At 34.5% G+C, this 17,738-nt stretch overlaps 1 protein-coding gene across 2 annotated transcripts in view; it reads right to left on the reverse strand.

Annotated features, from left to right (window-relative positions):
• LOC108913297 (protein phosphatase Slingshot) overlaps positions 1–17,738 on the reverse strand; it is a 91,657-nt gene that overhangs the window by 45,130 nt on the left and 28,789 nt on the right. For both annotated transcript variants that reach the window (XM_018718821.2, XM_018718822.2), the window contains exon 2: positions 15,145–15,349. In XM_018718821.2, the coding sequence (XP_018574337.1) occupies positions 15,145–15,349 (205 nt within the window). The remainder of the gene's footprint in view (positions 1–15,144; positions 15,350–17,738) is intronic.

Here is a 17,738-nt window from a genome sequence, read left to right on the forward strand (position 1 = left end):
ATTTATTTTGAGCTGATTTTTTGAGGGGGCTCTTAAAACATGATAAACTAACATATTTTCACAAGAGACACGAAAAAAATATTCGTTTTTATTGGGCCACCCTAATGTACTTACCTGGTTACAAATGTCAATTTTTTTTCCGCTGGATTTCTCATAATTTGTAAAACGTGGTAACCAATAAAGATTTTTTTATTTTTTCTCGATCCTAAAACTACAGACTTCAAAATTTGCTTTGTTTTTATTCTACGACCATTTTTCGCCAAGTTAGTCTTTTGAAAATCGCGCAAACATTTAGGATTCTTTTATTATTTAATTTTTTTGACTAGTTTATGTCTATCTTGGAATCCTTACAATTTCCTCTAAATAAATAAAACAAGAGCATAGCCAGATGAAAAAGCAATTTATCCGAATTAAGACTACTTTTCCTCTTCCGTTCCTCCATCTCGCTGCTCCCAAAATAGCCCGATGAAGAAAAACAAAACAATTAAATTCCAAAAGCGTAATCGCTTAATCCTTTTAGAACGGAGTCGGCAGAACTAGAGCAAAACAGACGAATTAAATCCGTGACCAGCCGCTTCCATCAAAACGTCGAACTTAACGCGCGCCAATAGACCCCAATTGCTTTCTAGATACGATTAAATTGATCCCGAGCCTCCATGATGAATTTCAGAATTTAAAATTAGATTTAAATCGAATGAGTCACGGTTAATGTTACTGTTAAATAATATCGAGTCACGGTCGTATCCATCCGCACAATTGCCATTAGAAGAATCTGGGATAAGTTTTTATTTATTTGATTTTTATTAGTTAGCTTAATGTCAAGTTAATCCGCGCTGAAAGGATAACAGCTGGATTCTTTCTTTAGACCAGGCCGAATGGTAGTATTCGACGAGAGGAAGTGACCCTGAAAGCAACGGAATGTGGGTGATGATTGATTTCAAGATTAACGAACTTACATTATGATTTAGTTTTGTTTCAAGTCGATATCGCTTGCGATATAAAGTTAATATTAAAGTTACTTAAATTGTTTTTTTCAAGTAACTTTGAAATGCCCTGTAAGAGTATTGACAATTGATACACTGATACTTCCTTATAGATGACATAGTGGATTAACAAAACTCTCTGCTCATAATTTTGTTGAGGGTCATGCAAAAATATGGGTACCAGTAAGACACATAATTATTTACATTTGCTATAGCAGCACTGAAGTACCTTTCCAACGTCATCTGCATGAGTGGCATTAAGGAAAAAATAGATAAATTACACCTTTTATGGCGGAATTCCGTTTGTGTGACACAGAGCCATTTAGAGTACAATGGCATATGAACTTAGCACACATATTCCCAAAATAGCGATGATTTGCCATTTGCGGTATAATGTACTGCTGACGATATAGCTACATTATATTTTTGATTTTCCAGTTCTATGGCGATAAAAGGAAACGGTAAAATCTATATTTAGGTCGCACGAGATTTATTTCAACAAACTCAGATATTTTTGGAGATAAAACATCCAATATGTCCCAGGCTCATTTCTAGGGAAAGTTGACGATGTAAATCATATTTCGATTTGTTAAGACAGATATAACAAATTATTTAACAAGGAAATGCAACCTAAATTCACAGAGAAAATAATACTTCATTTAAAACAGTTACAATCTAATTTGGTAAATAATTAGAATCAATATCCTGAACAGTTGTTAGTTTAATAGTTTTATCTTGAGAACTCTTGTTACATCCTGTCCTGTGTGTGTAATTATCAAAAAATATAATGACATTTTTTCCTTCAGGTTTATATTCAACGTATTTCCAGTCTTGATTAATCAACTGACCTCATTTTATTACGTTATCGCGAAATAATCTACTGAAATTTCGCACGTATTGAGTTCAAATAAAAAGAACTAAATTTGTTTTCTTTTATTTTACAGATAATTTGCATTTTGTACGATTGGACTGTGGCAAAAAAATTTTAGGAGAGTATAAACGTTCTATACATACTATACAGGATGTTCCTTTCAACTGGTGTTTATAGGCGAAAATTTAAATAATTACGTCCCTAAAGGGCAGAACTAACGCGAATCTACAATACCAGGTGGTACAGATCGGCTTCAAGACATGGAACAGGGTTACGCTTTGTAAAAAGTTTTATGTAAGTAATAAATCGAGTTTAGTATTGTGTTAGTGATTAGACAAACTGTTAGAAGGTACCTACAGTCTATTTAAAAACTATTAAGTGCGATAATGACCTTAGAAGATGACAATGTTGTCATAGTTTGTGTTTTAGGTACACGATTCAATTAAACGAATTTTATAAAGGAAACATGGCATGTATAGTCCGTCTTTTATTGACAAAATTAAAATTAACACTATTATTTATAACATTTGGACGTCAGAGTAATGTTCCAAACAAAATTATCATGATTTTGAATGGCAAATTAGATGGTAACCTTGAATTTGACCTTCACCACAAGTTACAAGGTCAAAATAAGGTCAACTTAATATCAAAAGGAATAAGCTACTTATTTTGCAAGCATTGTCAAATTTTATGTCGGAAACTGGGATCAAATATTTTTGCTAGGATGTCCTTGAAGTCAATTGAAGGTCAAACTCGTTTTTCACAAAAAATAATGGATATAAAAGTATTAGAATTTAATAGACCTACTGTAACAACAATTTTAGAATTTAACACTGTTGGATTAATAATTAAATTTGAAGAAAGGGCCATTCTGGGTACTAATATTTAATCAGCTGTTAGCTCAAATCCAAGGTCACCACTTAATGTGCCATTCAATTTCTTACAAATTTTGATTTGTCGAGTTATTCAGAGAAAAATAAGTATGGCCTTCGAATGACCCCCAAAGTAAAAAATTTGGGCGCAAAATTTGGCGCTCTATAGATTGCTAGCACAAGAAAATCGTGTTCAATTTAACATTTTCAAGTTGACTTTGGTTTGACTTTTAATCTTAGTCAAGGTCAAATCTAACAAGCAGTCTTGATATCTTGAAAAGTTATCGTGGGATCTGAATCTTTTTGAGACACCCTCTACAACACGGTATAACCTTCTAGTAAGTGTGTTCAATTTAGAACGTTGTGATTGTGTTTGATATTATTGAACTTAAATTTTACAGTTTTCCTCTTGAATATTGTCTCCTTTCCCAATAAACAAACGCATACTAAGAGGCAAACCCTTTCCATAACACTCAGTATATCACACCGTCTGTTTCTACCTCAGAATCAATTTTTTTTGGCGACATTTACCTCGCGATTCAATCGCCTCTCTTGTATGAATATTAATAAACATGAATAATCTATGAGGATGCAATCATTACTACAATTCCGCTTGCGAAACGCAAAAGAGCAACGCACGTAACCACTAATTATAGACCATTACCTTCTGTTCACGCTTTTCGTCTTCTTTCCCCATTAACCTTGACAATAGGATCACGAGCCTAACCCCGCCGATCAAAAGACGACTTTCCACTTTTTTTCTCTGCGAGCGATACAGCTTATCTCGATCGGCAAGATGTACGCGAGGCCTTGCGGAACACCCGAGCCTTTCTCTTCGCGTTACCAACCGCTGACCTTTGCCGTTAAATGTCAGGGGTGGAAACAATGGGACGGGATAACTATTCAGCTCATCAGCACTTCTCCGCGGACGCGATATAAAAATAACATTCCATTAAGAGTGCACGAACTCTCGGCAGCCGGCGAAGGTGTAGGGAACATCCGATGGAGTTATTAATAGGGCACACCTGCGACTTCGAGAAACGGGGAAAATGTTACGCCAAGGTCAGCACCGAAACGTACACCGTGAAGTAACAAAGAAACGCTAGAGTTAGACCGCACGGTAATGATGAGCAGGGACTCTGAAAATGCTATGAAGCAAAAAAAAAGGATAGGCTGGCTAAATATCAACATGCGAAACAATGCTTAATTAGATTAGTTCTAAGTAACACACTGAAAGGGTGTTTAATTAAACCTGTTTCCATAAGTAGAATTAGGAACTACATTTTCACTGATGCTCCTGTCACGTTTTTGATATGCTTACAAGCTAATGAAAATTCTGAGACCGATTCCGTATTATTAATCATACATTAGTACTATCGCGCGAAAATAAATCAGTGCTTGCTGTCATTTCTAGCGTCGAAGATGCTCGACATTTTAATAATCGCTTTTGTTCTTAGTTTTGGTATGAGTTTTTTGCTATAGTGTAAAGTTTTTGTGGATTAGTTCGAAATTCACCCATGTTTCCAAAATAATTCGTTAACCTTTCAGAAAGCTCCATACAAGAAGAAAGCTCCTTACAGACCTACAAGTCCTACTACGCAAATCTGATGACATAGAGCAGGAAAACACCGAGGAAAACACATTTTCACCACAGTTTTGAAAAGGAGGAGGGCCTAACTTATTTTTGGCTGAAAAAATCTAAATTTTTTTTTCTTTAGTACCTAACAGCAATACTGGATCGTTTCCACCCTAAACGGACCAACCCCCTTACTCTCCTTTTCCCTTCCACCCCCTGAAAACCGAGGAAACCATCGCTTATTAGAGGAATCTTTAAAGAGCTTAGAGATGCGAAAGACATTCAATTCCTATGAATCTTACATATGAAAAGTTTTTTGGGTCGCTGATCACGATGTGGTCTCAGAATCACGAAATACAAAATGGCGGATCCTATATGGCGGACAAGAAAATTGAAATGTCTTCAAAATGCATGAATTTTTTTGTAATGGGGTTGTTTGGGTCTATGATTACGAATCTGGACTTTAAATCACGTAATTCAAAATGGCGGACAAAATAATTAAAATGTCTTTAAAATGCATGAATTTTTGTGTAGTGGGATTTTTTGTGTATTTGATTACGAATCTGAAGGCAGAATTACGAAATTCAAAATGAAGTATTCCATATGGCGAAAAAAAAAATAATAATCCTCAAATATTTTTTTATAGAAACTTTCTTGGATCACTGATTACAATTATGAATTCAGAATCACGAAATTCTGTATGTATAATTATTGATTTTTTCTTTTTCGTTTTATTCAATGTAAATGTGTGTCATCCCATTTAAGGGGGTGGAGGGGGAAAGGAGGGTGAGGTGGTTGATCCGTTTAGGGTGGAAACGGGTTAGACTTTGGATCATCATTAACCAAACTGATTTTCAGCACCAGAATTCCTTGGAGGAGACCTCCATATACAAGCTCCTAAAACCTCCATACACAAGCTTCTAAAGCTTCCATATAAGCTCCTAAAGCTTCCGTACAATCTCCTAAAGCTTCCATACAGGCAGTCGAAGGGGGGCCTCATACACATAAACTTTAGTGCCATAGCCCAACACACTCGACAGTGATCCACAAAACAAAGTGCTCAGCATCGACATCATCTAATCCAAGCGTCCGTTGAGGTTGGCGTGAAGGGGGAGACGCCCTGGTAACCACTACGCAGGCGACTAACCTCCCAGCACCCAGCACCGCAGGCAAAAATGGCGATTCCTGGAACCGTCGCTCGCTCAACACGATATAAGTTTGAGGATGTACAATCCCTTTAACATGCTAAAGGATAATGAAAATGGGTCCAATCATATTCCACGATATGATCTTAATTTATGGCGAATGTCTTCCAAAGTTTGCACAAGCATCTCAACCCTATGCATAGCGCTTTATTAATAGGATAAACGAATCTGTGATAATGGAAAGTAACAAGAAATGCCGCACCAGACATTTCTCATGATTGTGGATTGTGCACCCAAAACAAGGTTTTTCTCGATTTAAACAAAAATAAAATTGGCCGCAATGGGTCAGGTTAGGTTAAGGTTGTTGTATTATTTATAGAAAGCGCGAAATAAGTAAATAAACAAAACATATTCCGATTGGCAACAATCCCGGTTGTTGTGACGTCATATGCGGAATTTATATAGAGAGAAAGGGAGCAGGGAATGTTTCTAAGGTGAAAAAATTGGTTATTTTACTCATACTTATACGTAACTCTATAATCAATAAGCCTTTTTTATTGATTTATTTTGTAGGTTACATTTTTAAGAAGCGTTTGCATCGGTATAGCAAAACAACGACTAATCCAATGTAAAGAGAAGTACTTGTACAGGAACTTGTATCTTTAGTGAGCTCAGGGAAATGAATAACCTGTCAAGCTATCTACCTACCTATTAATACCCCTTTTCCTTAATTTTTTACTATTCGCACACTTAACTAATCCAATTTAAACGCTTTAAAAAAGACAAAGGAAACACTTTTGTGCATGGACATCAACTTGTCAAACAGACCGAATAATAGACTATCCTGGAATAGTTACATTTGTATACTGGTACTTAGCATACCACGTCCAAGTATTCCAGTGTAAACGCCGCTTAACATAGACACACTCGACTGCCACTCCGTAGAGTAGATATGTTCAACATTTAATGGAACATACCCGAGAATGAGATAAGAAAACCAGAGAGTCGAGCGATGACGTAACAACCAAAACGGGCGGTGAACTGGCGTGAGTTGGTAGGCGTGGTCCTTTCGATTTACCGACTGTAGGCATCTAGCGTTAGTAGCGTCTGAAAATACAAGGCGATCGAGGAGGGTAAGAAGGTCACAACGTCGAACGTCAAAGGTCGCAACAGTCCTGTCGGACTGGATAAATCAAAACATTGTGACGTCACTTCTCCAGTGGTCTGGTCTTTCCTTTTGGTAGTATGCAACGGTTGAATTAGATAATTGTCGTGTTCGTTTCACCCGAAGTTGCGCATTCGTACAGAAATCTAATAAATGCTCTTATAAATTTAAAATCGCTCCTTAAATCCTGTCCTCTGGATATTTTAGATTACATTCGGTTTCCTGACTCTTGCGGGATTGCAACTTATTTTTTGACATTTCTGGTTAATTCGTAATAGTATGGGTGAGATATAACCTATATTGTAGGTCTTATCTTAATTGTCATTATTATTAAGATAGCTTACATCTCACCCACACTCAAATCGTATCATATAAATGCTGGCCAGGGCTCTAGTCCGCAGAGTAGTTGTTTCCCACAACAATTATTAATTAAAATACCTCGTAATAGTTTAGTACACCAACACACGCAATTTTTCACAACCGAATCTACTTAAATCATCCAGTATTTTCCGTCGTTATCGAATTCAGTGCCAGCTGCAAGGAAAAACGCGAAAGGAAAGCGATCAACCGCATCGAGACACTCGTGCCGAAGCTCATCTTTACTACCTGACCTTTTATTCAGCCGCAAATGTTACGTCTGACATGCCGTTGGGATAATTTATCGATGTGCCACGTAATGCATGCGATTACAAGAGGCGGAAGTGGGTCAGTCACATTGTTAATGCCTCCAGCAGCCTCCTTCGACGACATCCATGGGCGTAGCCGATGGTGCCGGTACCCATACAATGGGCCGTTATGTTATGGCCGTCTTCGGGCCCGCATCGCCGTCGACGAGGCATGGTCGATATGAAATTCAAAATACGCCGGGATCCATTACAATGAGTAGAGCTTTTCGTCTGACAGATCATTGATCAGGAGTCGGTTCTATATTTATACACAAACTAGTACAATGCAATACACTTTGGAATGAATAGAGAGTTTGAAGTTCTATAAAGTGTTTATTCCAAATTTTTTTATATGACTATACTTGAAAACTTTATAAACTCTTTGCCTTTTTTTTCGGCTCAGCTTACAAACAATATAATGAATAATTATCAAAAAAATTTACTATTAACTAACTTTATTTGATCTATGCAATACTGAGAACGTCTCCTTATATTTTTTGTTGCCTATTAGAGAGGGCATCTCTCACATATGAACGAAAATGATTCAGACTAAAGTAAAATGGCTGTTCATTTGACAGATTTTGTCAGAGCTCGTGAAAATAGTGAAATATTTAAGTTACAAGTGATTGGATTATGCTTATTTCTGTACAGGTAAGTCCTGTGGTTTGTTATTTATACTTTGTAAAGATTTGATGCGAGAGAAAGCATGATTTATTGGTGATAACTAACAATATTATAGTGCACTGTTTTTAGGTACCTGGTACGTTGTAAAGCTTGAAGTTTTCTTTGCTGGAAACTACGTAGAGGCCTTGCAGACTATTTATGGGGCCACTGGAAACTGCTTTGGAACTGCTTTATACTGCTGGTAGCGGATAATTTTCCTGGGATGACAAAATAACTTTCTCTGGACTCTGGCAAACTGTGGATTTAACTGGTGAATTTTCTTTCTTGGACTGTTTTTTCTTGCTCTATTTTTAATTTTTCGGGAGCTGCCTCACCACGCTGTACATCTTGCAAAACACAAGCCATAACCAACCAATATCTTTTTTATTTTTTTCATCCTTCCTGAATATTCTGCCCCTAGCTTTGCTTAAGGTCCATACACAGAATTTTTCAGTCTTTGGATGTCCTTTTCAATCACTTTTTCACAACACTACTTATAACTAACACATTTTTTTAACAAATGTCCTTTTATTTTTATATACAATTCTATAAATTAATTTATTAAATATTCTTTATTTTATGTCATTTCTGGGTGTTCTTACAAAGCCACCTTTGGCATTTGTGAAATTTATTATAAAATTTGACAATTGATGAATTTTAATGTTATGGTTTATGTTGGATTGGGATATCTTTTTTAAGCTTACTCGTCTTCCAACGATATGTATACCAGATTAAACTGTAGACTTTAAACTTTCATTCGATATAAGTCACTCTAGGTTTAGATTCGTTTTTGTCTATGTACTGAGTAACAAGTGTCGACGTCATGCATTTTATGACAATTTATTCTGTACCTGAGAATAAAATTAAAAGATTATTAATTTTATACTATACTAACAAATATTATTATTATACAAATTTGGTGTTGCTATAATAATAATTAAAATTTAATACGATTTTAAGCTCGACCACGCAATATTTTCATATGAGTTTCTACATGAACATTTCAAATTCGTTGCAGTATAGTTCTTTAAAATCCCATTAATGTTTCAGCTAAAAATTACCTTTCCATATAACATAACCTTAAATATGTCAAAAATCGCACTTTTAGGTTAGAACATCTCGAAAAACCAGAGCCAATTGAGAAATTTGGACCTCGAAAGTACATATATTCGTGTTGTTGCGTTAAAACCGTGTCGGCCTGTGTTATTCTACAAAATTCTGATGAGCACACAATCCATTAATATACTTCAATGCCTGCCATACCTGCAGTCTAATTCTTGAGTCACACCTTTGATATCTCGACTATAACAGCTCCTATTACTGCGTTACAATATATTAGAATACGACATTACCTAATATACCTAATGATATTAATGGTAAAATCCCGTCGACTTAAAAAAATTGTAGAAACCATGTAGATTATATGCTGACAGGATTGGTAGATGATTTTCACAGTTTTCCAAAATTGCAATATAATTTTGTGTACTTACTTCAAAAAAATTGAGATAAGAACTGACTAGCCTCAACAAAATTGGTTTCTGTTAACTGATATTTTTATTAAATAATCCCAATGTACTTATAATTCGCCAAATATGACTCACTGATAAGTCCTCTGTTGTATAATCGGTATCATTGAGCCACATATTTATTTGTCATCTTGAACATATTTACTGTTGCGCAAATAATAAAAATATTTAGAGAAATTCAAAGAATGATTAAATATTGACACAATGCTCACGTATTATCTCATGTTTTGTGTTTGCTTGTATCGTTATTAGTTATTTACGAGGTTACAATCCTACCTATTTTTTTTAAATAAAATACAACTAGATTGTCAATTTAGATACATTATCTTTATAATTGATATTGGGACCAGGTTTATAAGACCATTTTAAAAATATATATCATGCACAAAAGATTCCTGTTTAAACCATTTTATAAATTATACATTATTTCAATGTAGCAGAAAAAATCGAGAATTTAATAATAAATAATATACATACGCGCGCTGTTGGTAAACAACGTATTGTAAAACTGCAAGTTAAATTTTCTACAAGCGTTAGCGGTATAATAATCATAGTTATATTTAGAACAAATCGTAGGCTTCATGGTCTCCAAATTATATTTCGGAATTCGTCGGTGGTACATTATTTATTACAGGATAAAATAATTATTGCGCTTACAGGGACGAAAGCTGAAAATTAAAAAAATATATGTCATCGAATACAAAGCAAAACAGCTATAGTAGAAACAGCTATTCCAAAATAATTCGTATCAGAAATCAAATTTTATTTATTGTAAATCATTTTATATTCAACTAAAATAATTAAAAAAAAGTTACATCATACCTCGTACAATCAATCGTCAATATACTGAAGATTATGGTATTGCTTGGATGTAAATAATTTAAACAAATAATCTAACACTAACTTTACAAAGCTTATATCATTGTGTAAATACGTTTTCTAATTAAGTTTTAATTTTTAATGACTGCTGATGTGGGTATTACGCATTCCTAATTTTACTTACATCAATCTAGCTACTCGAAACATTATTGATGTACGAAAAATATGGCTTCTTCTTAGAAGCAGAAAATGGGTTCTGTAATTAAAACTACCTAAGCAAAAATCAATCAATCCTACATTATCTAATAGCAGTTTAAAATAGCACAACATTAATTTCCCATTAAAAGCTAAATAATAAGCTTTAATTATGAATCTTTTGGTAGACTAATAATAAATGATATTACATTTTGTTTCAGATATTTTGTCGTTAAATGTACAGTAAATTCGTTAAGTTATTAACAAACTGTTATTTAATTTTGCGCTGCCTTTCTTGTCTTTTATATTTTGATTTTTACGAGCGACAATACAACAGTAGCTGTAAATTACTGTAGATAACGCAAATAACAACAAATAAACCGCACACCCTGTTGAACTTGAGATTGAAACGGGAATGTCGCAATCGACAATTACGTAGGTAGATTCTGTTATTTAGGAATTTATCGACTTGTGTTCTTGTCTATTAATAAACTGCTAGCTACTGGTCTTGTTCCAACGTATACACAGAATTATCTGCGTCCACGCTTACTATCTACATGTTTATTAATAATAGCGCCTACACACACCCAAGGTACGGAAGAAAATACGAAAAGCTAATTGACAACATGCCCTTTATATTGAAAAATATTAACGTGAAAACGGAACTTAATTAATTGAAGGTCAACATGTATCCGATATCAAAAATTAAACCACAGCACCGTAATTTGTTGAACAAAATTAGCTCAATGTACATTTTGTTCCCCACAACATTCTTATCCTATAGCTTTGTCCTTTAACTGGAACGACTACAAAATGTACATTTCTCCATTGTAACAGTTTTTACTTTTGATAAGTCCAACACGGGAACAAGACTGAAAGCATATTCAGGTTTTTCCTGATGCACAATCTTGACAACTGAAAGTAAATTATAAATGCTAAAACATGTGACATGCGTAGAACTCTGTCGCTATGAGAATTCTACCATAAATATAAAAGTAAAAGTAAACGAAAACGTATTTAATAAACGGTTAAGTCATTAAAGTGTAAACCCCAAGTGCAAACTGATAATACCGCAACTTCCCGTTCTGTTATAGATTCACAAATTGCTCATTGCTTTCTCCTCATAACGCATAGGAGAAAAAGACATTAATTAAAAGTGAACACGAACTGTATGGCGTCATCCGTTAAATTTATTGGTTATTATGCAGGTTCATACGTGAGAACGCTGTTACATCAATAGATCAGTAGCTGGATGTACAATTCCATGTCCATTCTACATTGGATCTATCGCAATTCGTATTATTGTCCATTTGCGTTTGTTAGCCTTCTAGTTGCGATATATTCCCTGATAACGCGGTTTATAATTTAATAAATATATATATTTTCATAAAATTCCCGTATAAACCAGATTTTGGTTTTAAAAAACGCTTCATGTACAATGGATGTCATGTTATTTTAACGTATCCTGTATAAATCCGAGATATTGCCCACATCCTGTAAATTCTAAGTCCGCATATACTACAATTATATTAATTTCAAGTCAACATGACTTGTCTATATTATGTCTATTGTGTTATGTTACATTATGTTAGTTACATTCTAAAATATAGTAACGCAGTAATAAGAGCTGCGGCAGTAAAAAGCTTGCCTCAAGAATTTGACCGAACTGATCCAGATATTCTGCTGTTAGTTCAAATGCTTCTGAGGCAGTATGCATGTCTGTATTGTGTCGAAATGTTGATAAAAAAAGTCAACCATACAGCATTATTTCATCATTTACTTTTTAATCATCATATCATATGAATTACAACAAAAATTTGATTTTGCGCAATGATTAGTTTAATTTCGAATCGCAAACCTATATTCGAGGAATACTGAATAAAGTGTAGTATCATTGAGAACAATATAATTAACTTCTTCCTGTAATTTACGCCTAAAATGAACTAACAGTTAAAATACTAATTTTTTATAGACTATAAACACGAAAATGTGATAAAATTAAAGCTTTTAACATTTGCCGAACGTCATTTTAACTTCAATTGTACACTGCATCAAATTTATTGACTATTATGCGACATATATCAGTACACACGGTCACTAGCACAAAATAAAACATTCGTTATGCAACAAACAATTGCACAGTCACCGCTGATTTGATTACTGACCTACCACGTTACTATATTGACCTGCGCTTGTGTTATGTAGTTGCTTTTATTTTTCACTCTCTGCACATTATCTTCCCTCGCTTAATGCGACAGCTTTACCTACGTGTGGCTGAATTAAAATCGGATATACATATGATCACAATTTACTATGTAAAGCTCTATCGATACCATTTTATATTACGCGAGAAATCTAACAGGCCACAGTAGTATTTACGGAGCGTGTGTCGGGAATATGCATGTCACAATTATCGGCCGCGAATAAATATTTGTAATACATAAATCGAGACATAAATAATTCAGAGAACTATCCTATTGCCTAACGACAGACTTTTCGTAATACCAGGACAATAACAGCGTCGTTTTCTATGCACTACAGCTGGTAATCGTTGCGACAAACCGAATCTAACAAATCGATCATAAAAATGAGTTTCAAGTCACGAAAACGACTATTTAAAATAATTGTACACGATCCTTTTTTTTTCGAGGAAACGTTTGAAATTTATTAAAAAATAAAAGTATAAATAGTAACCGTACTTTACTCTGACATACTTTCGGTGATTTAGCATCACAAAATCACGGTACATTATGCTTCTAATTTTAACTTTCTTTTACATTTAGCACATTTATGCTCTGCCTATAATAGCATGGCTGTATCTGAAGTTCCACGGTTAGTTACAACCAGTAATAGGTTTAAAATTAAAAAAAGAGCGAGGAGCAATATTTTTAAAAAGGTTATTATTAGCAGCATAAACTAATTGCTCAAGCTTTTTATAAACTCAGGTATCTCCTTTCCCATTAAAGGTTTATTTGCGCGATGCTTTGAAACGATTCTGTAATTATTTCTTCATTTCAATTTCTCAGTCAAAATAATTTTTGGGTATTTCATGTTATATCCTGATTGAAGTGGATCTGGTGTGCAAAAAATATGTAAATGACGTGAATAGCCATGACCGTTTCAAACATTCGAAAGTCCAGTGGCGTGGGAAGTAGGCGATTTCTGTAAATCATTTTATTCGTCGAGTAAAAATAACCCGAAATGTCGTAATTTATGTTATAGGACGACATTCCTTCAGTTCTCTTAGTATTAATGTATTCTTTCTGTTACTAGACAAAAAAAAAATTCCAAAACTCTCATCAGCTAGGTCCGGTTCGTAACATCACCACCTAAAAGCTTGCAGTGGTTTATACGAGTAGAAGTATTAAACTTATCCAAAAAAACTTTTTTGCGCTTGCACTTCTAACTCTTTGAAACGTACATTTTTCAAGAGAACGCAGTGACATTTCCTTCACGGATCCCTGTTTTTGGGGTCGCAGATTACAAGTCTGAGGTCAAAAATACAATTTGGCAATTGACAGCTGCCAAAACGGTGTCATATTAACGAAGCAACTCAAGATCTTGGATAATGTAACTGGTAAAGGAGTTTTTGACATCGGTGATTCCGATTCTGATATCGGAAATGCCTCCTGACAGTCGACAGCTATCATATCGATGCTGTCAAAATGACAGTGAATTAGTTTTTCGAGAAAGTTCATATCCGAAGGTTTTTGGGAGTGGGAACTCCAAATATATCCTGAAAATAATAATTTTCGGACGCGAAATACGAGTACACTGAACACGAAATAGGTACTAATCCAAATTTGGTCTTTCCTGAAACATTGTTCTTTCTTGACGTTACCCAAATTGTTATTTTCAATGTCCCATTCCGCAGATCCACTCTCCAGAGATCACTTTACCGAAAAAACAATTTATTCTGTCATTTTGACAGCATCTATTGTTGTTTACAGTCAAGATGCATTTCTGATGTCAAATTCAGATTCAGCAATGCCAAAAAAACTTTTTGCCAGCAATATTTTTTAAGGTCTCGAGTCACTTCGTCAATGTAACATTTCTTTGGCAGTTGTTGATTGCCAATCTGTATTTTTGACCTAACATTCTTAACCAGTGACCCCAAAAACTACCAGGCATACACTTGAAAATTTCTCACTCACGCTAAAAATGATTTTTCCAAAAAAAAAAGTTTTTTGAAATCTGTTTATTTACAACATTATTACAACAATTAATAGAGCTTCCTGGGCAATGGAGTAACATTCCTACATGAGCACGTAACCCGAATAATGAAAAAAAAAACTGAGGTTCAAGAGTCAAATTGAGAATAAATGGCAAAAAATTGCGGAAGAAGATGAAGTGGGAACGTAGCTTACCATATGCCTGTAAGGCTTACAGGCATATACAGCTGCTTAACGCTTACAGTGTAAGCGTTAAGCAGCTTCGGGCGATTTGATTTCATAAATGCCAATTTATTCAATATTACTGTGGTTTTCATAGTGCTCTTATTACTGTGGTTTATTGTTAACGCCAGTCTTACAAGTATTTAAATGTGTAGTATAGTGCGAGTGTGTATAAGTATAGTATATGTCAATTTTTTTATTAGTGTTGAAAATTTTTTGTTCTCGGAAACTAGTAAATAAATCAACATCGGATAAACAAATCCCACTTACCATTTTGAGCGTTTCTTCGGGCCGCAGCAGGTAGAACATGGACTGCAGGTGCTTCTGGATGTTACTGTTGCCCTGGGCGCCGGTCGAGCCGCCGCCTTCGCCGCCGGTCCGCTGGCCCCCCGAACCCGGCGAGGTCTTCGAGTGCGCCTCCGCGTCCGGCAGTACCAAGGCTGTGCCCTTGCCCGCGAAGTAACATTCACTGAGGCTGCAACAAAGAGGAAGAGCTCTGTATCGAACGGGTCTCAGTTAAAAAAAAAAAGAAATCGAGTGCATGCCGCTGGAAGTCGATAAATTAAAATTCTCAATAGGCAACTTGTACGGTAATTTAATTTCTTTTAGAACTGCGTAAGTTTGCAGTCTATACTCGACAATAACCGACAGTGGTAAAAAAATAATTTGTTTAATGCCTCCTGGATAAGAACGCATTGTGACGTCATTTAGTGCGACCGAGACCACAACCTACTTCTCGGCTCTCTACCATCTACCGTCTAGTTTACAATATTCAAAACATATCGGTATATCAGATGAACGATACTTTTCGTTTGACATATCGGAATCTAACTTTCGGATAATTGTTTTTTTTAATTGCCAGAGTTAATTTAAGCTAGTACGGTAACTGAAATTATTACTTTAGTAATTATTAAGTGAAGTAATTCGTAGGTTTAACTGTTGATGTTTGATTTTGTGTTTTTAACTCATTAAACTGTCGTCTGAGTCGATTTGATCAAAATTGCTTAATATTCTTTTATATTGGAGGTTTACGAGAATTAACTCGCAGTGATCTAATCATAGTTTCTCTCTTTCTCTAAAACCATAAAGAATGATAAGGATGAAAGTATAGTAATAGCACTCGGAGTGTTTTCTGTAAACCACTTCGACATTTTTCCGACATACATATTTCAAATCGGTACCAATATTTTGCGAGAATGATGAGTAATATCGAAATTTTTTGCGATATATTGAAAACTCAAGACAATACATTTTTCCAAATACTTATAAGGTTATAGGCTCGGTTATAGATTATTTCAAGACATTTAAAAATATATATGCAAATTGCTCATTAAAGAACAGAAGGAAAGAACGTGGAACAGTGATGCCAGATTTGGAGATTTTTACGTAATTTTAGGGGAAAATATTCAGATTTGTGAAACTGCAGAAATTAGGAAATTTATATAATATCTAGGAATTTTGTTCTTCTTTTATGCAAAATAGAGAATTTCAGACTAAGTATAGCCAAGGAATTGAAACGCAGCATATAATAAATTTTGCGTAGATGCAAATATGCATAATGCGAAAAAAAATGTTTATAAATAATTATGGGTGACAGATGCATTATTTGAAAGGAAATTTTACGGAATTCAAATTTTAAAAAATATTCGACTAAATAAATTTAAAAAAAGTAACGAAACAAGGCATCGAGGTGAGGTTTTCACTACTTAACTTTTTTGTACCTTTTTTTCATTGTAAACCTAAGAAAACATTATATTAAAATAAAAAAACAAAGGTTTGGTTTACTTCTGCAAAGTTAATTATTTTATACAGATGTTTGAACTAAAAGTTTGATCCATAAATATTTTTTCTAAGTACAAGAGTGTATAAAAGCGATAAAAAAGGGTTGAATATTGGATGCTGGGTTAAATATTTTACAATTTAGTTTTATTGACGAAGGAAATACAAGACAAAATACTTTCAAGCAGATCAGAGACCTGACAATTCTAATTATAGAACACAAGTCTATCTTCCTGCTAATTATATTTGGCAATGACCATACTTTTCAAAGTATAAGCAGAAGGAAGAATGGGGCAATATTTACGTAGAAAAAGTAGTTACTTGGATATCTAAATTTGGTTAAAGTTCAACGCGCAAATTTCACGAATTATTTATAAATACATTCAAAATAGACTCTCTCTCTGTGTTTCTGAACAATTTCGTATCCTCGATTCCGCCGAATCTAAACTTGGCGTATCGCCACTTACTATGTTTTTTATATATAGCTCATTATATCCGTACCACACCACGAAACGTGTAAATCCGAGAGTATGGAGAAGTTTATAGATTTTTAAACAAATGGGGCGTAAAAAGTCATCTACAAAGAACGTTACACATCACAGCAAAAATACAAGCGGATCTTTAATAGGTATCTTTCTTTGTTAATACTTTAATAGGCAATAAAAAAAATTGGCGATTGTTAAAATGAGCAAACATTTCTCTTTAGCAACTTTTGTACTAAAAAATTAATGTAGGATTTATAAGATGACAGAACAGTATGGTTTCTTGTGTTCCTTAGTTTGGCACAGCCTGATCAAATGTTGATAGAAATATATTTGGCAGAACATATTTGTTTACTCTTCTTAACGGCAACGCCCACTCCACACTGTATATGTAAGTAAATACTGAATTATCTCTAAGTTTCAATGAACAAGAACAATAACAAAAGTATACTCAGTTACATCGCCTTTTTTACATCAAAATGCGATTACAAGTGTATTTCCAAATAAATCACGAGGTTTTTTGCACACTTTTCGGATCTTATTAAGGTTCGGTGGTATCCCACACATTACAGAGAATTCGGACCGACCTCAAATTTAGGTAAA

The sequence above is a fragment of the Anoplophora glabripennis genome, unplaced genomic scaffold (genome assembly GCF_000390285.2).
Source record: "Anoplophora glabripennis isolate ALB-LARVAE unplaced genomic scaffold, Agla_2.0 scaffold365, whole genome shotgun sequence".
Lineage (NCBI taxonomy): Eukaryota > Metazoa > Arthropoda > Insecta > Coleoptera > Cerambycidae > Anoplophora > Anoplophora glabripennis.